The 22,113-nt window shown below is 54.8% G+C and overlaps 12 protein-coding genes across 12 annotated transcripts; 11 read left to right on the forward strand and 1 right to left on the reverse strand.

The window, feature by feature from the left end:
- Positions 1–493: 493 nt before the first annotated feature.
- On the forward strand, positions 494–1,681 carry L226DRAFT_425085 (uncharacterized protein; the record flags this gene model as incomplete). Its single annotated transcript, XM_067674628.1, has 1 exon — positions 494–1,681. A coding segment is annotated over one exon (1,188 nt), but the record flags the coding sequence as incomplete, so codon positions are not given.
- A 1,197-nt stretch (positions 1,682–2,878) lies between these two features.
- L226DRAFT_442719 (uncharacterized protein) lies at positions 2,879–3,061 on the forward strand (the record flags this gene model as incomplete). Its single annotated transcript, XM_067674835.1, has 1 exon — positions 2,879–3,061. A coding segment is annotated over one exon (183 nt), but the record flags the coding sequence as incomplete, so codon positions are not given.
- Positions 3,062–3,118: 57 nt separating this feature from the next.
- Positions 3,119–3,716, forward strand: L226DRAFT_433538 (uncharacterized protein; the record flags this gene model as incomplete). Its single annotated transcript, XM_067674732.1, has 2 exons — positions 3,119–3,368; positions 3,433–3,716. Coding segments are annotated over 2 exons (534 nt in total), but the record flags the coding sequence as incomplete, so codon positions are not given.
- Positions 3,717–4,520: 804 nt separating this feature from the next.
- On the forward strand, positions 4,521–4,718 carry L226DRAFT_451272 (helicase; the record flags this gene model as incomplete). Its single annotated transcript, XM_067675004.1, has 1 exon — positions 4,521–4,718. One exon carries the CDS (start codon positions 4,521–4,523, stop codon positions 4,716–4,718), a length of 198 nt encoding a protein of 65 aa, XP_067543458.1.
- Positions 4,719–4,940: 222 nt separating this feature from the next.
- On the forward strand, positions 4,941–6,405 carry L226DRAFT_518746 (uncharacterized protein; the record flags this gene model as incomplete). Its single annotated transcript, XM_067678560.1, has 5 exons — positions 4,941–5,194; positions 5,259–5,331; positions 5,388–5,468; positions 5,518–5,884; positions 5,942–6,405. 5 exons carry the CDS (start codon positions 4,941–4,943, stop codon positions 6,403–6,405), a joined length of 1,239 nt encoding a protein of 412 aa, XP_067543459.1.
- A 215-nt stretch (positions 6,406–6,620) lies between these two features.
- On the forward strand, positions 6,621–9,357 carry L226DRAFT_529013 (Aldo/keto reductase). Its single transcript, XM_067679511.1, has 14 exons — positions 6,621–7,147; positions 7,245–7,285; positions 7,367–7,404; positions 7,468–7,515; positions 7,574–7,681; positions 7,771–7,856; positions 7,926–7,978; positions 8,122–8,176; positions 8,250–8,304; positions 8,362–8,397; positions 8,475–8,547; positions 8,611–8,749; positions 8,853–9,046; positions 9,115–9,357. The coding sequence occupies exons 1-14, from the start codon at positions 7,060–7,062 to the stop codon at positions 9,172–9,174; spliced, it is 1,074 nt and encodes a 357-aa protein (XP_067543460.1). The 5' UTR covers positions 6,621–7,059; the 3' UTR covers positions 9,175–9,357.
- Positions 9,358–10,051: 694 nt separating this feature from the next.
- Positions 10,052–12,340, forward strand: L226DRAFT_529014 (uncharacterized protein). The gene is made up of 7 exons (XM_067679512.1): positions 10,052–10,162; positions 10,219–10,258; positions 10,312–10,715; positions 10,778–11,193; positions 11,251–11,573; positions 11,655–11,766; positions 11,827–12,340. The coding sequence occupies exons 1-7, from the start codon at positions 10,160–10,162 to the stop codon at positions 12,119–12,121; spliced, it is 1,593 nt and encodes a 530-aa protein (XP_067543461.1). The 5' UTR covers positions 10,052–10,159; the 3' UTR covers positions 12,122–12,340.
- Positions 12,242–14,708, reverse strand: L226DRAFT_40016 (uncharacterized protein). The gene is made up of 9 exons (XM_067674560.1): positions 14,464–14,708; positions 14,357–14,403; positions 14,144–14,299; positions 13,772–14,074; positions 13,664–13,702; positions 13,454–13,601; positions 13,331–13,392; positions 13,163–13,263; positions 12,242–13,038 (listed from the first exon to the last, which is right to left on the reverse strand). The coding sequence occupies exons 1-9, from the start codon at positions 14,515–14,517 to the stop codon at positions 12,362–12,364; spliced, it is 1,587 nt and encodes a 528-aa protein (XP_067543462.1). The 5' UTR covers positions 14,518–14,708; the 3' UTR covers positions 12,242–12,361.
- Positions 14,709–15,800: 1,092 nt separating this feature from the next.
- L226DRAFT_425515 (ubiquitin) lies at positions 15,801–16,154 on the forward strand (the record flags this gene model as incomplete). Its single annotated transcript, XM_067674634.1, has 3 exons — positions 15,801–15,895; positions 15,954–16,064; positions 16,121–16,154. Coding segments are annotated over 3 exons (240 nt in total), but the record flags the coding sequence as incomplete, so codon positions are not given.
- A 21-nt stretch (positions 16,155–16,175) lies between these two features.
- On the forward strand, positions 16,176–17,020 carry L226DRAFT_40130 (uncharacterized protein). The gene is made up of 5 exons (XM_067674572.1): positions 16,176–16,273; positions 16,340–16,448; positions 16,516–16,633; positions 16,693–16,898; positions 17,015–17,020. Exons 2-4 carry the CDS (start codon positions 16,359–16,361, stop codon positions 16,821–16,823), a joined length of 339 nt encoding a protein of 112 aa, XP_067543464.1. The 5' UTR covers positions 16,176–16,273; positions 16,340–16,358; the 3' UTR covers positions 16,824–16,898; positions 17,015–17,020.
- L226DRAFT_451058 (cytochrome P450) lies at positions 16,882–18,946 on the forward strand (the record flags this gene model as incomplete). The annotated part of the gene is made up of 11 exons (XM_067674989.1): positions 16,882–16,962; positions 17,015–17,125; positions 17,187–17,315; positions 17,382–17,544; positions 17,601–17,684; positions 17,737–17,833; positions 17,888–18,017; positions 18,075–18,191; positions 18,247–18,421; positions 18,478–18,715; positions 18,778–18,946. 11 exons carry the CDS (start codon positions 16,882–16,884, stop codon positions 18,944–18,946), a joined length of 1,494 nt encoding a protein of 497 aa, XP_067543465.1.
- A 1,024-nt stretch (positions 18,947–19,970) lies between these two features.
- L226DRAFT_40164 (uncharacterized protein) lies at positions 19,971–22,112 on the forward strand. Its single transcript, XM_067674577.1, has 4 exons — positions 19,971–20,039; positions 20,102–21,689; positions 21,747–21,898; positions 21,964–22,112. The coding sequence occupies exon 2, from the start codon at positions 20,133–20,135 to the stop codon at positions 21,687–21,689; it is 1,557 nt and encodes a 518-aa protein (XP_067543466.1). The 5' UTR covers positions 19,971–20,039; positions 20,102–20,132; the 3' UTR covers positions 21,747–21,898; positions 21,964–22,112.
- Position 22,113: the final 1 nt, after the last annotated feature.

The following is a 22,113-nucleotide window of genomic DNA, read 5'->3' on the forward strand; positions in this document are numbered from 1 at the left end:
AATACATATTTACACCGCTGTTCACATTTCAGACCATTCTCTGAACACTCCCCCGAGGTCCGCTGCCAGTCAATCCCGTCGAGGTGGACAAGCTCAACGACGAGGACATACCCAAGGGCAATTCCGGAATGAGAACCAAGAAAGCATGGAACGACGACTGAATACAGGTAAGTTGCATGTTTGAATCATCTGCGTATCCCTTCAAGTCCCAGTTTACTGAGACAGGTACAGGGCCAGGACGTACTCAGGGCAGAGGGCGGCAGCGGAACCAGCAAGGTAAATCTGGCGTTTTTGTATCCTCAATCTGTTCTTACAGGAACATGCAGTGCCTTATCCAACACCACCGGGAACGCAAAGGGGGCCTCGCGTACAAGGGAACAATGATGGCGCACATCAATTGGGTGGTATGTCTACCCTGCAGACACTCCGTATCGAGCTTTCCCCTGCTCGCCGCCCATATGTCGAGCCCATCGAACGACACGACCTTGGCCGGATGGACGTCCTCTGCCCGTCGTGCGATGCACTCCATTGGGATGGTGAACGGCTCGCTGCGAGTTCCCGAGTACACCCGAAGTTTGGTACATGCTGTGACAGTGGCAAAGTGTCCCTTCCGTTGCTGCCAGACCCTCCCGCAGTTCTGCGTCAGCTGTTCACGGACCAGACACGCGATGCAAAGCAGTTCCGTGAACACATATGGCAGTATAACTCTGCATTTGCCTTTGTCTCTCTGGGAGTCTCTGTTGACGAGAGAATCAATCGTCATGATCATGCCAATCCTGCCCCTTATGTCTTTCGTATCCATGGCGAGTTGTGCCATCGCACCGGATCACTTCTGCCTGGTCCGGGACGAGCCCCACGATATGCGCAAACATATATTTATGATCCGCGTACAGCTTTAGACGAGCGCCACCGTCGAAACACAAATCTCTCCCTCCCTCTACTCGAGACTATTCAGACGGTCTTGCAGCAATGCAATCCCTATGTTGCGATCTATCAGCATGCACATGAGGTTCTTTGTCGCTATCCCGCAGACGCTGATGTCAGTGTGCGGTTGATTGCAGATGCCAAGCAAGATCGACGACGATACAACCTCCCTTCTGCAGACGACGTAGCCATCCTTCTTCCTGGTGAGGGAGGTGGTGACTTTCGGGACATCATCCTTCACCGTCGAGGGGGGCCATTGCACCGCATCACTGAATCACACCCTGCATACGCGCCCTTGCATTATACCCTCCTTTTCCCTCTGGGCACGGCTGGTTGGCACCCCGAATTATACCTACTGGATTCTGAGTCGCATGACGCCTCTTTGCGCAAACTCTCGCAAACCCGCTACTATGCTTGGCAACTCCACCCGCGTCGCACAGAGTTCTCTACTATCCTTCACAGTGCGCGTCTCTTACAGCAATATATCGTTGACATGTGGGCCGTCTCCGAGCAGTACCGCCTTCGCTGGTATCAGAACAACCAGTCCACGATCCGAGCGTCACTATACAGTGGGCTTGAAGATGCGCTGCAGGATGGGCATGGCGATGTCGATCTCAACGAGCTTGGTACACTTACTGTTCTACCATCCTCATACACAGGTGGGGCACGCTACATGCAGCAGCTATTCCAAGACGGCATGGCCATCGCACGTTACTTCAAGACAGTCGATCTTTTCCTGACGATGACAGCAAATCCGAAGTGGCTGGAGATCACACGCGAGCTGCTCCCAGGCCAGGAGGCCGCAGACCGTCCTGATCTGGTTGCACGCGTATTCAACCTAAAGAAGAAGGCCCTTCTGGAGGAGATCAACAGGCACGGCATTTTTGGCCGCACTGTCGCGCACATCTACACCATCGAGTTTCAGAAGCGCGGTCTCCCTCACATGCACCTTCTGATATTCTTAGACCGTCAGGATAAGCTTCTCGATGGTGATGCCGTGGACTCTTGCATCCGCGCAGAGTGGCCAGATCCTACCACAGAGCCTGTCCTGTTCGAGACAGTGAGGACTTGCATGGTCCATGGCCCTTGCGGTGCGCTCAACCCATCCGCACCATGCATGGAGAATGGCCGGTGCACCAAGGGCTTTCCTAAGCCCTATCAGGACTTCACCTCTCTTGGACGGGAAGGCTACCCCCTGTATCGACGGCGCAATGACGGTCGCATGTTCGAAGTCCGAGGGCACCTCCTGGACAACCGGTGGATCGTCCCCTACAACCCATATGTCCTTGCTCGGTACAACTGCCACATCAATGTGGAGTGCTCTGTAAGCTTCGCATCGCTGAAGTACATTAACAAGTATATCCACAAAGGGCATGATCGTGGCACGCTCCAGGTCTCGCAGCGTGATGAAATCAAGCGTTACATTGACGCTCGGTATGTCTCCGCTCCTGAGGGTGTCTGGAGGATCTTCCACTTCGACCTCCACGAGCAGAAGCCTACGGTGGTCCGGCTACAGGTTCATCTACCTGGGAATCATTTGGTTCGATTCAATCCTGCTGAGGACCCGGAGACAGTGCGGCAACGTGCTGCAAATGAACGCACCATGCTTACCGCATTCTTTGCCGCCAATGCCGCTGATGACATCCTCGGAACCACCGCACGCCGCTATACCTATCAGGAATTTCCACAGCACTTCACGTGGAAGAGTACACTGAAGCGATGGGACATCCGCAAGCAGGGATTCGCGTTGGGGCGGATGTACTTTGTCTCGCCTACTGCGGGAGAGCGCTTCTACTTGCGACTGCTGTTAACAGTTGTAAAAGGACCCACGTCTTTCGAGAACCTCCGATCCTACCATGGTATCACGTACCCAAGTTTCCGGGAGGCTTGCCGTGCACGTGGGTTGCTGGAGGATGACCAGGAGTGGCGTCAGTGCCTTGAGGAGGTGACACAGATGCAGACCGGTTCCCGTCTCCGATATCTTTTTGCAACACTGCTTTGCTATTGCAATCCGTCTGAACCTGACATCCTGTGGCACGACTTCCGCATTCACATTTGTGATGATCTCCGTTATCGTCTCACCGCACACATGGGCCGCACATCACCATCAGATGAAGACATATTCGACTATGGGCTTTATCTGCTAGATCGGAATCTCCGCGAGCTTGGCTCTTCACTTTCCAATTTCGCAGAGATGCCACGGCCTCAACAGGACTGGGAGGCACGTACGGAGAACACGTTCATTGCGGAGCAGCTAGATTATGACAGGGAAGCTGAACACGCACTCGCAGAGGAACATATCCGATTACTCACAGACGAGCAACGTGCTGCCTTCACGCACATCATGGAGTCTATCACAAGTGCGGAAGGGGGTGTCTTCTTCCTCAATGGTCCAGGAGGGGCTGGAAAGACATTTGTTTACAAGACAATTTGTCACCAGGCACGTAACTTGACAGCTGCTTCACTTCAGACAATACACTGACAATATTGAACTTCAGCTTCGCGGAGATGGAAAAATGGTCCTGTGCGTGGCTTCCTCAGGCATCGCCTCGCTTCTCCTGCCTGGTGGCAGAACGGCTCACTCACGCTTCAAGATTCCGGTGGAGAATCTTCACGGCGAGTCAAACTGCAATGTTCCAAAGGAGAGCGCCCTTGCCGCAATGCTTCGGTCAGTTGTTGCCATCATATGGGATGAGGCGGCAAATCAGCATCGATGGGCCATGGAGGCGGTGGACCGGTTACTGCAGGATCTTAGGAACGATCCACGGCCTTTTGGAGGTGTTGCTGTTGTTTTTGGCGGTGATTACCAACAGATCCTTCCTGTCATCGTCAAAGGATCTCGCGAAGAAGTTGTTGGTGCCTCACTCTGCCGTTCACCTCTCTGGATGCATGTTGAGGTCCTCCACCTCCATCGTAACATGCGCATCCTCTCATCCGTAGCAAGCCGTTGGTTTGCCGAGTGGCTCCTGGAGATTGGACATGGCCGAGCTCATGTTGACGGAGATGTCTCGAAGGTCCGCCTCCCAGAATCCATGTGTCGTCCTGACGTCAATACCCTTCTTGAAAGCGTCTACCATGGAATTGACTCCGATCCCAATGCGGTACCACCTCCGGACTTTTTTCTGAACCGCACAATTCTCTCTGCACGTAATGAAGATGTGGATGACATCAACCAACTCATGCTCAACAAGCTTCCAGGTGAAGAGTACATCTTCCACAGCGCAGACTCCGTCATTCTTGAGGCAGGTGCAGATGAGGACTATTCAGATGATTCTGACGTCCGTAATCACGGATATCCGCCCGAATTTCTCCGTTCTTTGAAGGCATCTGGGCTACCACTTGGAGAGTTACGTCTTAAGGTGGGTTGCCCAGTTATTCTGCTGCGGAACCTTGCACCATCACAAGGTCTATGCAATGGGACACGTATGACAATCCTGAAAATTTCAGATAGGGTTCTTGAAGTTCGCATTATGGGTGGCAGCCACGATGGTGAGATTGCCCTTATTCCAAGAATTACCCTAAACCCTACTAGCAGTAACGGCGACTTTCCGTTCAAGTTGTCACGTCGCCAATTTCCTATCAGGTTAGCGTTTGCTATGTCGATTAACAAAGCTCAAGGACAGTCTGTCAAATTTGTTGGACTTGATCTTAGAATACCGGTATTCACCCATGGACAGCTCTACGTCGCTTTGTCCCGGGCTACTTCACCAGATAATATCCACATCCTACTACCAGCTAACACTCTAGACTACACAACTAGAAACGTAGTTTACCCAGAGGTCCTTCTTGATTAATTTTACCTTTTAGTTCTCCATCGAGTTTCAAAGTCCGATAATGTGAAAATGCAGATTCCGATTAGTAGGCGCTCAGAATAGTGCATAGCCCTGCTGCCCAGTGTGACCAAGGCTTTTTGTCGCTGAGCTTTCGAACATCTGTAACTATACCACATATATAAGTTGAGCATCCTCATGAACGATCCTCACCCCATTCCCACCTTTGAACTCGAGTGTGCGACAATGTCTGGAACCGACAAAGTATCCCGCCAGGCGCAAAGCCATGGATCTGTGCCTGTGAGCCGGTCGTCCTCCTCCCAATCTGCCAGCTCGCAGTCTACCACACCATCCCCTCTTCCTGGCTCTGCCTCGATCTTTGGCATCGGCATGCTGTTCAATGGAAACACGGAGGCTCCAGACAAGCCCCGGATGCTCTACTTTGATGCGAACTTCTGGGGTGGATCTTCGACAACAAGTCCAGTTTCAGCACGGCTCCGGTAAGTGATTTTCTGACTTTCTATTTTGCCAAAGATGTACTTACAGCATGATCGTATTCTCCAGGTTCTATAATGGTGATAATGTCAGCTTCGCTCTTTATTCTGAGGATCCACAACCGTACATGCTCTTTGCTACAGTACGTACTATCCAGGCCTGATAGTCACATGGCACTGTACGCTAACACAATTACAGGTTGCTCAATCTCAGGAGGGTGTCGACACATGCTCTGGTGGGTCTTGGATCGAGTATGACCTAATCGGAGACATTCATTGGGTAAGTCTATCTCTATTCGTGAGCAGCTGTGTACTCATGACACCTTTAGATTGTCCCCATCCCCGGCCATCATGGCCAGGTGCTTCCGATGATGATCGTTGGTGGCCCTGCCAGCGAGATTGACACCAAGGCAGCCACGTTTGTTATCTCGGCAAACCAGTACACGCAGATGCTGCGCAGCATTGGCAACGTTCGTGCGAAGGTCCAGATCTCTGAGAGCCCACGCTACCGCAACGGGAAGCCTCTCCCATTCAGTGAGGGGTCAAACGCATCGGTGGCTGGTACTCTCGCCTACGTCTCTCGCTCTGCAATTCCTGGCGCCGAGGATGCCAATGAGTTGAAGGCAGACCTCTTCCATCTCAACCTGATGAATGTCGTCTACTTCCCCCGTTCTAATGCCTGGAAGCCTGACAATGGTGCGTGAACTAATGTATTTTTCGATCCTTCCCCAGTCTTATATCATTGCTGTTTAGTCGCAAGTCTGTCCCCGGTAAAACCAGCAGGTCGGCGTGGTGCCTTTGCTCAGGGCGCCCCGGCTACGCCAACGTCCTCCGGTGGCGCTCAGCAGTCCCGAGGGGGATACGGAGCCACAGCTCCATTCCAAGGCCAGGTCCCCATCTTCCACGGCGTCCCTCAATCGCCCACTCAAGGACTGCATAACAGCATGCAGCCGATGGGTGCGTCGCTGTCCGGGCCTGGAATGACCCCACCCAACTGGGGTCAGCCGACCTCCATGCACGCATCCGGCAGTGGCTCCAACTCGCAGAAGAGCTTGAATAAGAAGCGTGACCGTGACAACGTCGACCGCGAGGACCAGGACACCAACAACATGATCTCTCGCGATGATGAGCAGGCGGTCTTTGGTGGTGGGTCGAGGACGGTGTTGAGTGGGAAGTTTGCTGCGCACACTGGTCGTGGTGGCACCGGCGCTGCTTGAGTCATTACGCTGACGTATCATCTTCTTGGAAATGCATTCACGAATCACGATGTTGTCTACCTCACAACAAGACGTCCACACTCTTTGCCCAATTCCGTGGCAAGGGCACGGGAAAGCGCTAGTTATCTCAAGACCTTTGGCCTCCTACTCATGCACGGTGCCACCAATGTGTCTCGTGAACAATTGACGACACCCGTGACGCTAGAACATGGGAGACGTACTTCCGTTCTTCTCCCACCAGACTTCACGATGCCGTCGATCCAGCCACACATCGTTCCTGCGTTCCTGCACCTGAGAATACTGATAAGTTTTTTGTTGCTGACTGAGCAGCGGGCCCACTCGATGGTGACCGACAACTGGCCGAGTCTAGCGACCCCAGTGGGCAGTTAATCGTCGGATCCGGCCCGGCAGCGGTCTCGCCCAATGGCGAGGGGTAAAGCGGGACCCCGAGTTCGCCATCGTGAGCGCATCGGCGGCCTCGCACGCACAATCTCGGGCACGCGCTGCTATAAAGCCGATAACAATAGCCCCTGCGCGACGCACGACGTCCCCAAGAGCTCAAGGCGAACCTACCGCGTCTGAACCGAGATCACTCTTGGTTTTCCAGCAATCTCTGAAGTCTCAAGTGAAATCCCTGTCAAGTTACACATCAAGATGTCCTACACGTACGAGCCGAAAGATATGCTGTTCAGGAGACTGGGCCCGAGCGGTCTCCGCGTTCCCGTCTTCTCGCTGGGCGCATGTACGTGAACATCATTCCTGCGCTAGTTGTAACGCCAGGCTAGCGGGACTTCTATGAGTCGGAGTTGGAGCTGACAGGATGATGGATTGACCTGAAGGGCTAACCTATGGCGAGACCGTCGTCGGAGACCCTGTCAAGGTATGTCGTTGACCTGTCGTGCCTGCAGATCAGGCGGACTTGCAAGCTTGAGTCTAACTTCTGTCGTATCTCGGAACCTAGGAAATCATAAAGACCGCTCTGGACCATGGGATCAACATGTATGTGGCCGTCCATTCCGCTTTTGGGCAACGAATTCAAGGTGGTTGACGGATGCTTCTCAGGTTCGACACTGCGGAAGGTTATGCTTCGGGGAAGGCGGAAATCGAAATGTAAGTTCCTGGTGTATACCGGTCTGACGGGTGGATAACTAACTCTTAACTTAACCAGGGGCCGTGTATTCAAGGAACTCGATGTGAAACGTTCCGACCTAGTTATTACGACCAAGATTTTCTGGGGCGGCAAAGGACCGAATGATATGGGCTTGTCAAGGAAGCAGTAAGTGCAATATACTCGCGGAATTCGTTCGAGACGCCATGTCTCGAGATTGTTCCGATAACTAAGTGGATCACCGCCGACCTGGACAGCATCATCGAAGGCACGAAGAAGTGTCTTGAACGCCTGCAGCTGGACTACGTGGATGTCATCTTCGCGCATCGCCCCGACCACTCTGGTCAGTGTGTCTTGCATTACGTGTACGCCGCCCGCGTCCTCGCCTCAATGCTCACGGTCGCCACCGCAGTTCCTATGGAGGAGATAGTTCGCGCGTTCAACTATGTGATTGACCAAGGCTGGGTACGTGCATCCAATCGGCCACTGCACCCTGCGCGTTCTCGATCCTCGAACCGCGGCGGCGCGAGGGCGAAGCGTGCGGGTGCAGTGCGCCCATAATCGTCGCGGCTCTCTCACCATCCGCTCATGCTTGCCTGCTTCTGCAGGCTTTCTACTGGGCCACGTCTGAATGGTCTGCGCAAGAGATCGAAGAAGCCTTCCGTGCGTCCGGCTGCCCTGGTCCCCGATTCGCTGCGGTCTCCCCGGGCTGACCATCGCCCTCTCCACCTTCTAGATGTTGCGTCGAAGCTGGGCCTCATCGCTCCAATCGCTGAGCAGTGCCAGCATCAGTGCGTACCCAACCCGCCGTATGGGCCCGTGTTTGCTCATCTTGATGCTCTTCACAGCATGTTCCATCGTGAGCGGCCGGAGAAGGAGTATGCGTGAGTGTGCTAGCCCAAACCCCGCGTTTCTCGCGCTCCGGTCACTGAACCTTCGTCCATGCGGGGTGGATGCATAGCCCTCTGTACAGGAAGTATTCCATCGGAACGACGGTGTACTCTGGCCTGGCGAGAGGTCTTCTGACTGGCAAGGTGCGCTTGCTTCTCTGCATGTGTTGTGCATGTGGCGATCGTGCAAGCTCACGCCATCTGCAGTACAACAAAGGTGTCCCTGAGGACTCTAGGTATGCGGTGCATGCCGACTTCTTCAAGCAGAGACTTGCGCAGCTGCAGAGCCCTGAGGGCCAGAAGGAGATCGAGAAAGTGATAGCGTTGACAGAGCTCGCTGAGAAAGGTATGAGTCGTGCCATCCACCCGGACACGATGCCGTCCTCCCGGTTCTCGTACCGGATGCGCCTTACTCGCGTTGATCATAATCATTACCTTGTCTCTGCCAGAGCTCGGATGCAAAGTGCAGCACCTCGCGCTGGCGTGGCTCGCCGCGAACCCTAACACGAGCACGGTCATCCTCGGGGCCTCGAAGCCGGAGCAGGTCGTCGACAATCTGAAGGCGTTGGACGTGATCCCAAAGCTGACACCGGCGATCTTGGAGAAGGTGGAGAAGATTCTTGGCAACAAACCTGAAGCCTACGTGCGTCGTCTTTCCCCCCCTTCTGCCGGCCGTATGACTGAATGGAATTGTCCTTTCTATGTTCGCAGTCGTCGTACGGGCGACCTGCGCTCGACACGTTTGGGAGAATCGACCCCATGTTCGCCTGAGGTGTGCCTGGTGTTGTTTAGTTGACAGGTGCAGTATGGCAGGACGATCTACGGTGCGACTAGAGAAGTATAGGTTCGGGAATGAACTGTGTATTCTGGCCAACTGCAAGCGTGTATCTCAGTCTCTGCTCTGCACACTCGAAGGAGTTAGACAGCTGTCTGAAGCAGACACGCCCTGATGGTTCCTTGCAGCGCAGAAAGGATCGCGGGAGAGCTCGTGTGTGCTGTCCATGCGGTACGTCTCTCACTCAGCATGGTGTCCTTCTGTGGTTCGTGGCAGGAGGTCGATATGTGCCTTCGGCATCTATTGGCTGCCCACGGTGCCGGCTATGGACTTTCGATGTAGGGCGGCGGCGGCTTCTCCTCGGCTCTCCATGGGAATCCGAGGGATATCCGCTCAAGGCACGGTCACCTCACTGGCCCGGCCTACGAACTCTGATCACGAATGTGCCGCGATGGCCTCAAGATTCCTTCTTGCTGCGGCAACCTCGATCTGAGTGAGCTGTGAAATGAGATGTTGGAATAATACGTCTGTTCTTTGTAAGATTTCAAGGATAGGTGGTAGCTAGGGCTGTCGGGGCAATATACTCTCGTCAACGCATTTAACCACGTAGGAACAAGTGGGCTAGTATGATTTTGGTCTCGTAGGACTTAGGTCACGTACTGCTAAAGTCTGCCCTTCCTCGTCTTGTAGACAATATCTGCATCAGTACTCTTATTCATCCTGTACTGCTATGCATGTGTATCGTGAATGAGGGAGAGCCAACACAGACTTGGTGGTCGCAGCCGGCGGGGAGAGCATATGAGCGTTTAGCGCCGGGCAGTGCAGACACGTCGCTCGCTTCGAGTCGCGTCTGTGAGAACGCCCGCGACGAGATCCCGCTTTCATACTGCCATCTAGAACGACCTACTCGTTGCCGCACGGGTGCTTGGCAACACTTGAATCTCTTGAACTTTCTTCTCCTCGCGCAGCAAGCAATCTGCAATGGTATGCAATGTCTCGGGGGAAGTCATCACAAGCATCTTGATGAGACTTTCTGCTAGGTCGTCCTCGCAGCTTCAATATGCACGAAGGGCGGAAAGGGTACGGTCATGGCATATTGTGGAGAGGAAGATACTTACTCAAGCTACTCGTAGCCGTCATCTCGCGCCAATTCCGCGACATGTCAAGAGCACGCATAGAGTCCCTCCTCGCGTCCTTCCCGAAACTCATTCCAACGGGCACACAACACACGTCCGTTGAAACTGCCGACGTCCGCTATGTCTACCAGCCCCTGGAAGACCTCTACATTCTCCTCATCACGAACAAGGCATCCAACATCCTCCAAGACATCGAGACTCTCCACCTATTCGCGCGCGTGGTCTCGGACATGTGCAGGAGTGCGGAACAGCGCGAGATCATCAAGAACGCATTCGAGCTGCTGGGCGCGTTTGACGAGATCGTGAGCATGGGATACAGGGAGCAGGTCAACCTCATGCAGGTGCGCAATGTGCTGGAGATGGAGAGTCACGAGGAGAAGATCCAAGATATCATCGCTCGGGTGCGTGTAGTCCTCTATGTATGCGCCTTCAAGCGTTTGACAGAGATGGGTTGGGGAAACAGAACAAGGAGGCAGAGGCGAAGGAGGAGCTCAAGCGGCGCGCCAAGCAGCTCGAGATGCAGCGTCGGGAGCAGCAACGACGCGCTGCAGCCGGAGGCCCCTCCGGAGGCAACTACCTTGGTGGTGGCATCTCCGGCTATGCACCCGTTCCCCAGCGCGAATACAATGCCCCTACTCCCGTACGCACGGCCTCTCCTGCACCGTCGAGTCTTCGCGCGCCTGCCTTCAAGGGCAGTGGCATGAAGCTCGGTGCCAAAAAGACGCAGCAGTCAGCCCTACTTGACGCACTTGGCGGAGAAGCATTGCTGTCTGAAGATATGTCCGCACCTGCAACCCCGAATGTGTCGAACACACCCGAACCTATCCATGTTGCTCACAAGAGCGAGCGCGGAAGCTTGCCAGCAGTGACGGCGGAGAGGTATGGTTCAAATCATCTCTGACAGAAATGTCCCTGTCCCTGATGACCATTCTGTAGCGTCCATGTTGTCATCAAGGAGTTCCTATCGCTAGAGCTCATGCGGGAAGGTGGCCTGAACCACCTCGAGCTGCGTGGAGACATGAACCTTCAAATCTCCGACCCCGCTCTCGGCCGCGTGAAGCTCGCGCTGGCCCCTGCACCTGCAACCTATGGCCCTGAGCTCCAATTCAAGCAGCACCCGAACGTCGGAAAGTTCGTCTCGAACAGGGATCGCATTGTCGCGCTCAAGGACGCTTCGCGTTCCTTCCCCATCGGCCAACCGCTTGCCGTCCTCAAGTGGAGATATGCCGGGAAGGACGAGACGTACGTCCCCCTGTCGAGTGAGTCTTAACTGATCCATCCCTTCTGTCCGTTCTGTTGGGACCTGAACGCGCATGCTAACGTGGGACGCATCGGACTAGTCAACTGCTGGCCCACGCCATCCAATGATGGGACGTGCGATGTCAACATCGAGTACGAGCTGGAGAACGAGAACGTCACTCTGCATGATGTGGTGATCTCCATCCCCTTGCCGTATGTACCCCAGTTCCTTGTCCATAACTCACCGGCCGGGTGCTTAACCGATGAATCCAGTGACGGATCATACCCGACTGTCTCTTCGCATTCTGGAGAATGGCAGCTGAACTCCTCAAGTCATTCGCTCGATTGGAACATCCCCCTTATCAACGCTGAGGAACGGTCTGGCTCGATGGAGTTCTCCGTTGGGGGAGACGATGCGGGGGTCTTCTTCCCCGTTAAGATTGCATTCATCGCGCAGGGCAGCATCGCGGGCGTGAAGGTCGCGAGCGTCACGCGGGTCGACAACGGCGAGGACGTCGTCTACTCGGAAGATGCGACCGTGAGCGTCGAAGCCTACAGTGTCGTCTAGAGCTGTACATAGGGCACAGGCATGGATATGTATTCGTTATTGGAGGTGTATCGATGGATAAAAACGTATTTGGCGTAGTCCGTAAAGGCTAACCGATGGTGTTGCACGTAACAAAGTCCCAGATTGTACCATACTCAGTCCATATTGTCCATGAAGGAAGGGAAAGGAGGGAGAACAGGGATAAACGTCCTGAGCGATGAATGCATGACCGACGGCAAAATCGTCCACGAACTTCGCAGCTCATAGGTTCGGAGGGGTGCGCGAGTTCGCGGACCTGCTCTTGAGCTGCAGGTTTCCGAGCTGCTCGCCCAGCTCGTTCACCGAGTTCTTCATAGAGTTCATGGAGTTCACCCGCGCCCTCCCAGGGAGCCGACCCCCAGTGGCCATCGCGACGTTCGGCGATACCTGCAGTCTGTGGTCGCTGATAGAGCGCTGCTGAGGGAAGAACGACGTCCGACTACTTCCCGAGGGCTCGTGGAACACCTCCGGGGAGAGCCCGCCTGCCACTGGGAACGGCATCATGCCCACTGGCATGACGCCCATGTTCCCCATCCCCATCTGCGGGAAGACCGCAGGCGAGGGCATGAACGCGATCGACGGTGGGGTCGCCGGGCTGCGGTTTGGGCTACGCATCATGGCCGCCGCCATGCCGTTGGGTGACTTGAGTGGGGGCACCTTCGTGTCCGGGTCAAGGAGGAGCTGGAGGCCGAGAAGCTCCATGAACGCCGCGTTTCCCGCGTTGTGCAGGATCCGCTGGACATCGACGCCGAGCGATTGGAGGAGCGCAGGGAGGGAAAGGCTCGAGCCTTGCTCGCGCGGACGGCCGGATGGTTCTTGCATCGCGCCGCGCAGGCCGGAGGCATACAGTTGTCGCTCGAAGGCCATCGTGTCGATGATGAGGAGGTTGTGCGGGAGTTCTGTGGAACGGGGTTAGTGCGTGGCGATGTGCATTCGGTGAAGGTGTGATGGTTGGAAAACGGGGCGACAGGCACAAGAAGAGAAGAGAAGAGAAACGAAGGGACGTTGTGTCGTGCTGCTTACTGATTTTCATCTCCTCCAGTCGCCGGAGCTCGCCTGTGGTACCATGGGCAATCAAGACGAGTGTATTGGGGATTGTCTCGGAGTCAGGGCTGATCAAGCTGCTGCAGTGCGGCGGCGTGAAGGGTTCAATACAACGAACTGGCAAGCACGTTCGAGGGACGTCCATACCTGACGATGGCCTGTACCATCTGCGGTAGCTTGCTCTTCGAAATTACCTGGCTTTCACCGAACTGAATGGGACCTAAATCAAATCCGGAGCCAGGCAGTGACATCGGGAGAATGTCTGCTCACCGCGTACTGCCACACAGAAGTTTTGAATGAAGGTGAGCGTGTGCATCCACATGGAGCTCGTGTGACAGGCGGACTCACCGCCCAAGGGTAGCTCGGCTTCATCCTGTTGTGCACGTCCGCATACTCCGTGACAATGTAGTGCCCACGTCTAGGACGGTGGCCCGTAAGTCCGATGTATTGCGAACGCAGAAGCCGGCAGCAGCCGCTCACCTATAGTTGGGTTCAGGATCAGGCGGCCATGCCCCTACTCTGTGAACGCCGTGTGGACATGCGTGTCAGCGTGGGTGGTAGGGCAGTCAAACAGGACTGAATACTGACGTGTCCAGATGACCACAGCGTACAGCACAGTAGCCCCACTCTATGCATGACGACACATTTCGCTCAGACCATTCGAAGTCGAGGGATAGAAATGTCTTGTCCTTTGAAGCCCAGAGTTCCCGAATGGCCTTGGGTTCGCCGTTCCGGACCCGAATCTTGAGCGCAGCAAGGACGACTGCGGGCAACGTCGCAAAAACCTTTTTGTACTGAGCCATGTCTGTGATGGTACGTAGGTGGCGCTGGGATGTCTCAAACGGGGTGATTCGGAGGATATTTTCGACCATCGGCAGTGTTTCCCCAAATCTACAGTGTGGAGTGAGATCGAAGATCAGGTTCGTCCGTCTTTCGCGGCATCGTGGCGTTCTGGTCTACCTTGTCTTGAGCATCTTGAGAAACGCGCCTATTGATGACATTCGGACCACTATATGCGCCCGGCCGGTCCATGTATCGGTGGCAGTAATCGTGGGCCATGAGAAGGTCAAGAACTCCTCAAAGGACTCGAAGAACACGCCCCATGATCGATCATACCTACGAAACGAGTGATTAAGCCAGGCAATTGATGTCAAACAACTGTCAATCACTCACCATGGCACGTTGTGTAGCTGGAAGTAGCCCATGTACGCCGAGTATACCTAGTGACAACCAAAGCATCTCGGCTCATAATCCCGATATTAGACAGCAACAACACTGACAGATTGAAGATCGCAGTCCCATCCTTTGGGATCGACGAGCGTGAAGTTGGACATCCTGACGGCGCCACGAAATGTGCTACTGACGTGTCCAAGCGTGCAAGATAGGCAAGATACGCAATCAGCGACTCGGTTACTTGTACCTGCGCCGTACGGTGATGCCGGGCCCCGCACCGGCAGAAACCACGAAGCACTCCGGATTGAGGAAGCTGGAGGGATTCGACACGGGTAGCAAGCTGCTGGAAGACATATCGAACGACCGACGTAGAAATACGCTGGTCCAGCGTTTGCCCAGAACGTTCGTGATTCCAAATCATCAGCGGCAGAGGCAACCCGCTGCTCGACTTGCCTCTCCCGGCCCTCCTAATTGGCTCTTGGCCTCCCACCCGGCTGCACCAGCCCGCACCTTGACCACAGATACATCTCATCGATTTGTGGGAAACACTTTGCACACGACGTCAAAGGGTAAAGCGAATGCTCATTAGATTGAGAAGTACATGTACGATACAGGGGGTAGATGAGGTAGTTTACAATGGAGACAGGTTGACATACGTACCGGTGGACTCCACGTCATCACGACTCTCCATCTGCGAGAATGATAGTCAGCACGAAGTCGCAGCTCGAATTTGACACACGAGAATAACAATTCAGAGACTTGAATGGGTCCAAAAGGACGAACCTCCATTGCGCCGTAGCACGTCAAGAAGTTGAAATTTCATCCAAAAGGCAGACGCATCGAGATTCCGAGTATAGGACTGACCTTGAGCAGCGTTGAATATCAAGCGGATATGAGTCACTGCGTCGGTGCACAATCTGAGGAGGTACGTGTCAGCTACTCGTCGCAACAACGGGAGCAAACAACCAAATAACAGATCAGGAGTCTAACAAACGTGAAAGTAGATTCTCATAACCACTTGGGTTCGAAGTGAGCTGAGTAAATTTCTCATCTCGAAGAAGAGGTGAGAGGACATGCAACTCACCATGACGCGCTTATCCGAAAGTCAGCTTCAGTACATCTTCATGGCCAACTCGACAGAAATCGTGCCGAAGGCCAATGCATGTCGTGGAGCCAGCAAGGAACAGCAAAACATGAGAAAGCTCAGCAGGTAGGTGTAAGACAAGAAGGACTTCGAGGAAGTCAGGAAGGAACATCCCAAAGTTTCGCGCGCTTCGGTATAGATGTCCCTGGTCACATGACAGTGAACCTGCCCTAAAGTCAGCCACCTGGATTTGTGCTATACAGTCGGTTCCCAGGCTCTTACGCCGACAGTCACGACCGTAAGTCTCGCCGACCTCAAGCTCCCTATTCTCGACGTTGACCGTTCGTGAAGATGCAGATCTTCGTCAAGACCCTCACGGGGAAGACCATCACCCTTGAGGTGGAGTCTTCCGACACCATTGACAATGTCAAAGCCAAGATTCAAGACAAGGAGGGGTGCGTTCTCTTACGCACTGTCCACGACGAAAGGCTGACCGCTGTGCTCGACCCTCAGCATCCCCCCCGACCAGCAACGCCTGATCTTTGCAGGCAAGCAGCTTGAGGATGGCCGCACCCTCAGCGACTACAACATCCAGAAGGAGTCCACCCTCCACCTCGTGCTCCGGTGAGTTATCCTTGTATCATGTCCTTGTCCCTCAAGTCCTAAATTGCTCTCGCAAGTCTCCGTGGAGGTATCATCGAGCCCTCGCTGAAGGTGCTTGCATCAAAATACAACTGCGACAAGCAGATTTGCCGCAAGTGCTACGCCCGCCTTCCTCCCCGTGCGACCAACTGCCGCAAGCGGGGATGCGGCCACTCGTCTCAGCTCCGCCCGTGCGTACTCCTTGCATCGTAACCTATATCTACGTGTTACTGAGCTGTCATGCATCCTTTAGCAAGAAGAAGCTGAAATAGTGGTATGCGCTCCACCATCTGGGCCGCTTCGGCGGCATTATGGGACGGGTACGCCGAGTCGTTGGAGAGGCCTCTCATGCATGTATTACGCCCAGTATGCACCACATCCATATGCATTCACACTGGCCATGTAACGTGTGCGTCCGCCGTTGTATGATAAGTTCGAGTTTCGCCACATATCGCCGACAACTATAGTTCTGCCACAACCGCCGCAGAGCTCCGTTGGCTCAGCCGCGTACCATTTCCTCTTCTGCAACTTTCTTCCGCGGTCAAATAATGGTAAGAGTCTGTTCCTCGTAACCCCATTGAGTATCAAATGACGCGCTCCTACTGGCCAGCGGTACGCCGTCTGTCTCGGCGATTTGCACTGAAACACGTACAAATCTCGTGGTCATCGCCAATCGTGCGGCATGCTGACACTGGTACTGAACTTACTCGTAGCCGCTGCAAGCCCGACCCATATGAATAGGCATCGCGATGGTGGAGGTCGGCCACCTCTGCAATCCCCGCTGTAGCTCACACTCGACATGGGCGAACCGAATCTGTATGCATACGCCTTGCTTGGTTTTCTTGTGCTCTTCTGCCTGTGGCGATGGAAACGGGATCCCGTTTGTTCTTACCGCTGTCTTCCGCATGAGGCCCTGACTTACATGTCGACAGCTGAACGCCATCCCCACCGCGGGCGGTCCATCCGCTCCGCTGTTGTCCTACATCGGAGGCTTCAGATTCAGGACGCACTCGCATGAGATGGTGCAAGAAGGATACAACAAGGTCGGTGCCCTGGCAATGCGGACTCGCCATGCTCAGGCGCTGACGGTTACTACGCCCGCAGTACGGCAGTTCAGTGTTCAAAGTCGCCATGCTGCACCAGTGGCTGGTGTGCCTCAATGGGCCCGAATTCGTTGACCAGGTCCGCAAGGCTCCGGAGTCGGTGATATCCTCGATGGAGGGGCTGCTCTTCGTGAGTGGTCAAGTCCGTGCTCCTCCGCGGACAGCTCGCTGAACCACATATACTTCGAACCGGCAGTTGACACAGCTTAAGCACTATATTCCCGAAGAAGCGACCAAAGACGCGTACCACATCACTGTCATCCGCGAGAAGCTGACTCGGAAGTTGGACAACGCGTTCTCGTCGACGGTTGACGAACTGGCGGTCGTCTGCGACGAAATTCTACCCGTGAAGCCGGGCGGTGCGCTAGCCTCGTGCTATGTCTATATCAGCCCACAGCTGATGGGCCGCCTTCAGATAACGTAGCACTGCCCGGGCGCAAAGCAATCTTAGACATCATCGCGAGGGTGGTGTCTCGTACATTCGTCAGCTTACCCCTCTGTGAGTATTGAGATGCTCTGCCAGACCCGCATTGAAGTCTCAATGTCTGCAGGTCGGGATGCTGCATACTTGGATGCGGCGGTCATGTTCACTCTTGATGTTACCTCTTCACGGGTTACTCTGAACTTGTTCCCAGAAAGAATGCGGGGGTACGTGCTTCGCGGTCTTAGAGCCTATCAGTGTCTCATATGTTACGCTTGCAGCTTCGCCTCGCGCTACATCGCAACGGGGCCGGCGGACAACATCCGCAGGATGGCAGCCCTCATTGCGCCTCTCGTTCGTAAGCGCATCCGCCTCATGGAAGAGCAGGGCAAGGACGGCGCCGAGCTCCCGGTAAGACAATAACCCATGCTTCCTGCATTCAACCCTCACGACCCCCCTCGGCTGCAGGATGATATGTTGCAGTGGCTCCTGAACGAGGGTAGCAAACGCAACAACATGACTGTCGAGATGGCCGCCACCCGTCTGCAACTCCAGAACTTCGCCGCCCTCCACACTTCGTCCAGCGTAAGACGTTCCGGTCACAGCCTGTCCATCGTAGGACTCATCAAATTCTTTTCAGAGTCTCGTTCATGCGCTGTTCCATATTCTCGCCGACCCTAGCCTTGTGGCGCCTCTGCGCGACGAGGTGAAAGCAGCCCTGGGAGCTGAAGGTTGGAAACGTACGTTCCTGGAGAAGATGCCGAAGATGGATAGTTTCCTGAAGGAATCCCAGAGATTCAATGGAATCAACATCTGTGAGTGACAATTTTGTGCCAATGTGTACGAGTACGTCCTGACAGTCAACCTGCAGTGGGCATGACCCGGCGAGCCATGCAAGACATTACTCTAGCCGACGGGACGTTCCTCCCCGCTGGGACTCTTCTCGCTGTCCCGAGCTACTCCCCACACCACGACGAAGAGAAGTACGAAGGGGCGAACGAGTTCAAGCCGTTCCGCTTCTCGGATAGCGAGGACGCCGGGAGCACGCGGCACCAATTCGTCAACACGTCCGACGAGTACATGGCCTTCGGGCGCGGAAAACATGCTTGGTCAGTGCTTGCGTTCGAGACTACTTCTGAGACCTGGGGATTCATGTTTTGCCTGTTGACAGCCCCGGGAGGTTCTTTGCTGCCATGGAACTCAAGATAATTCTGGCTTACCTGCTCATGAACTACGATATGGAGTTGCAAGACAAGTCAACCGGGAGACCTGCCAATGTCCACCTCGGTATTGCGATCGTACCTGACCCTAACGCGATGGTCGTATTTAAGAAGCGGTGAGATTGAAGTTGTGGGTGGATCTGTAGGATACTACTCGTAGAGACACGACCTAGACCTTCAAGGAAGACAGGCCGCTTGCCGTTTAACGAGCAGCTGCCCCGTGGTGCCTGAGGACGACCACCGCAGGAGAGGTGCGTGGAGCGGGTCGGTTGTCTATCTAATATGTAGTCGTAGCCTTAAAGGAGTGCGTAAGCGCAACAACGCTTGACCTTTTCGGAAAGCCGAGCTAGGGCTTATCGAGATGGTGGCCGGCGAGGGAGAGCTTACATGCGACAGAATGGCGTTGAAAATCATTGAATGATTCGAACAGGCTACCTCAGGCTCGGCAATGGGGGGGATGTCGCTGGCAGTTGGATGGTTTGTGGACAGACGTGCTACACTGGTCCCGCCTTGCTAGCAATCCAGAGCTAATCAGCAAGCACAGAGTAATGAGCGACTGGTTACATACGACATTCCAAGCCTCTTCATTATTGTGCTAGCATCATGAGACACTGTTCAGAGAGCGTCCGGCATGTTCTTGCGAGTTGACTGACGACCTTAGCGAGCAGTGGGCACAAAACAACCGATAGTAGAAGGTCGGGAAACAAGTCAGTCAAGCCAGGAGTCACGACAAAACAATAAAAGTGGGTGTACTAGCACAGGCTGAGACGATGGCGGTTGCAACAGACGGAGAAGGGGTACAGACTACAGTGCTACAAGCGCCTACATGCCGGACCGTCGACCCCGACCACGTGGCTCTGAACTTACCGTCCACTGTACTTCCTCTTCTCTTCCTCCATCTGCATCATCATCATGATGTTGGCTTGTTCCCGCACAAAGTCGATGCACAGTAAGTACGCCTCGGAAGTACATCGAGCGCAGTCAGAGTTCATAGTATTCAAGTGTGGTTTATAGTGCAAACTGAACGCGAACCTTCGCCGCATGGGGAGTACTCATGCTGGACACAATGGGAAAACTCATGTGGTGGTCACAGGGCGCCATCTCATCACCATCTGCAGAACCCTCTCATGAGTTCTGTATCCAACCCCTGTTGGCCTGGAACCCTATCATACATATGGCAGTGAGCGGGACATGTCCACCCGCCTTCGCGACAGTGCGTCCCACGTCTCGTCCGTCGCTCTTTTCACTTCACACTCCTTACCACCACCTTTACAGCAACCCGCCCTTCAACACCGTTCCTTTCCAGATGGTTCAGGCAACTCGCGAGTCATGGTGGACATGCGCTTGCCTGATCTTTGTGCTCCTACGAGCGGATTGGGCGCTGGCAGCCTCAAACCGCACCATCGACGACGCAGACCCGCAGGTCACCTACTTTCCTTCCGATCAGTGGTCCCAAGGCTCGACATGCAGCGGCTGCCTGGTCAAACTTGATCCCTCGCAGACCTTCGACGGGACGTGGCACGATACGTCGCATCACACAACCGACTCGCAACCCCGCTTCATGCAGGTGAAGTTCACAGGGACGGCCGTGTACGTGTTCAATGTACTCGCGAACGCGAATTTGGACACTTCGACAACAACTAGCTTGCAGTTCACCCTCGATGGCACGGAGGATGGGACGTTCCTGCATACTCCGTCGGGTAGCCCGAATCCCGTGTTCAGTGCGGTGGTGTACTCTCGGGATGGGTTGGATAACACGGAGCATACGCTGAAGATGCAGGCGACAGATACCCCGGACTCCGTCATCCTCTTCGATTTCATCCTCTTCACCGTCCCTGAGCAGGGAGAGGGAAACATAAATTCTGCCCCGGCTCCCGTCACTACCACCATCACTTCGATATCCCAAGATGACACCACTACCACCATCACATCGACCACCACAAGCGTCATGTCCATGACTTCTTCTAGCTCCTCAGACACTACATCTTCCCGCCAATCGACCGGGTCGACCTCAGGGTCGACCTCATCTTTCTCTTCCACTTCTACGACTGTGCTCGCATCTACCAAGCTTCCAAGTCCCTTTATTATTCCTTCCTCGTCCACTTCGAGCCTCTTCACTGGTGGCGTCACTTCATCTCTGACCCCCAGCGATGCATCTGCACCTAGCTCTACCGCACGGTCCTCAACGAAACCAACTGGCCTCATAGTAGGTGCGACAATCGGCGGTATCGGGCTGCTGGCGTTTATTGCCGCTCTCGTTCTCGTTCTCCGCAAGAGGACACCCAATCTCCCTACCTCATTTGACGTTGGGGCAGAGAAGGGGGACGACGGAGGATTCCACACGGGCAATGCGAGGGACGGCTCCGACTCAGAGCATCACCTGAACCCTATCCCGGAGTCAGGTTCAAGTGTGCTTCTCATAGGGAACCCGGAGCATCCACCGTCGAGCTCCTCAGGGCGGCCGTCGCGGTTCACCAGCTGGGTCAGTTCCACGTCCTCGTACTCATCCGCGCCTTCCTCTCCCATGCGCGTCCCCTCTATCTCCAACCTACCAGTCTACTTTGCTCCCACGGAGGTTAGGGAGTCGGCCATCGCCTCTTCGCAGTTGCTCAGTCCATCCAGACCCCCGAGTCAGAAGTCGCCTACCAGCCCCCCAACAAACTATGCGCGCGCTCTGCCGCCTCTCCCGCACGAGAGAGACGTATCTCCCACGACTCCTGGCACCACTACAACACTCGGTTCCTGGGATCGCACAGCGTCGACTGGGAACTCGAGTATCTTTGCACAATTGGCGGCGCTGCAGGAGGAGGTGGACAGATTGCGGTTCGCCCAGGATGCTCCCCCACATTACGACCACGCGTAGGTGAGTGCGGCTGTGCGTCTCGATCTTCCCAGTTTGCTCACGCCAACTGTCCATCAGGCGAAGATCCGACCTATCCTCCGAGTTCGCTGATGGGGTGCTTCGTAACCCCGGTCCCAGATGTCCTTGTAATGAGCAGTCGCGCAGTACGATGCTACCGAGTCTACTTCTCTTGTGTTGTAACCTGGTTGTAGGCTCTGTCAGTCCTTCTTGTGCGTGTATACCATTGTCTCATCTTACTCATACTTGATGCTGCTAGTATCGACCTGAAATACAGTCATAGTCCACTTGACGGGACTCGATTGTCGGTAGCTTGTATTTCCGCCGCGGTCGGGCCCATTCCATACGGATCTGCGGCAGGGTGAGAACGGGCCTCGGTAGCCGCTGTCATTCTTCAAGTTCCACCTTTACTCGCGCCTGGGCATCT

The sequence above is a fragment of the Lentinus tigrinus genome (genome assembly GCF_003813185.1).
Source record: "Lentinus tigrinus ALCF2SS1-7 unplaced genomic scaffold L226scaffold_1, whole genome shotgun sequence".
Taxonomy (NCBI): domain Eukaryota; kingdom Fungi; phylum Basidiomycota; class Agaricomycetes; order Polyporales; family Polyporaceae; genus Lentinus; species Lentinus tigrinus.

What these genes read in the sequence shown, in the direction of transcription:
- L226DRAFT_529013 (XM_067679511.1), top strand. Translation starts at nt 7,060, where the DNA reads ATGTCCTACACGTACGAGCCGAAAGATATGCTGTTCAGGAGACTGGGC. An exon ending in TCGTCGGAGACCCTGTCAAG is followed by an intron (nt 7,286 to 7,366) that starts GTATGTCGTTGA and finishes CTCGGAACCTAG; the next exon opens with GAAATCATAAAGACCGCTCT. An exon ending in GAGGTCTTCTGACTGGCAAG is followed by an intron (nt 8,548 to 8,610) that starts GTGCGCTTGCTT and finishes CGCCATCTGCAG; the next exon opens with TACAACAAAGGTGTCCCTGA.
- L226DRAFT_529014 (XM_067679512.1), top strand. An exon ending in ATGCACGAAGGGCGGAAAGG is followed by an intron (nt 10,259 to 10,311) that starts GTACGGTCATGG and finishes AGCTACTCGTAG; the next exon opens with CCGTCATCTCGCGCCAATTC. An exon ending in TCCAAGATATCATCGCTCGG is followed by an intron (nt 10,716 to 10,777) that starts GTGCGTGTAGTC and finishes TTGGGGAAACAG; the next exon opens with AACAAGGAGGCAGAGGCGAA.
- L226DRAFT_40016 (XM_067674560.1), bottom strand. Translation starts at nt 14,517, where the DNA reads ATGTCCAACTTCACGCTCGTCGATCCCAAAGGATGGGACTGCGATCTT. An exon ending in CTCAAGATGCTCAAGACAAG is followed by an intron (nt 14,075 to 14,143) that starts GTAGACCAGAAC and finishes TCCACACTGTAG; the next exon opens with ATTTGGGGAAACACTGCCGA. An exon ending in CTTCTGTGTGGCAGTACGCG is followed by an intron (nt 13,393 to 13,453) that starts GTGAGCAGACAT and finishes GGTCCCATTCAG; the next exon opens with TTCGGTGAAAGCCAGGTAAT.
- L226DRAFT_40130 (XM_067674572.1), top strand. Translation starts at nt 16,359, where the DNA reads ATGCGCTCCACCATCTGGGCCGCTTCGGCGGCATTATGGGACGGGTAC. An exon ending in TCATGCATGTATTACGCCCA is followed by an intron (nt 16,449 to 16,515) that starts GTATGCACCACA and finishes TTGTATGATAAG; the next exon opens with TTCGAGTTTCGCCACATATC. An exon ending in TCTTCCGCGGTCAAATAATG is followed by an intron (nt 16,634 to 16,692) that starts GTAAGAGTCTGT and finishes CCTACTGGCCAG; the next exon opens with CGGTACGCCGTCTGTCTCGG.
- L226DRAFT_40164 (XM_067674577.1), top strand. Translation starts at nt 20,133, where the DNA reads ATGGTTCAGGCAACTCGCGAGTCATGGTGGACATGCGCTTGCCTGATC.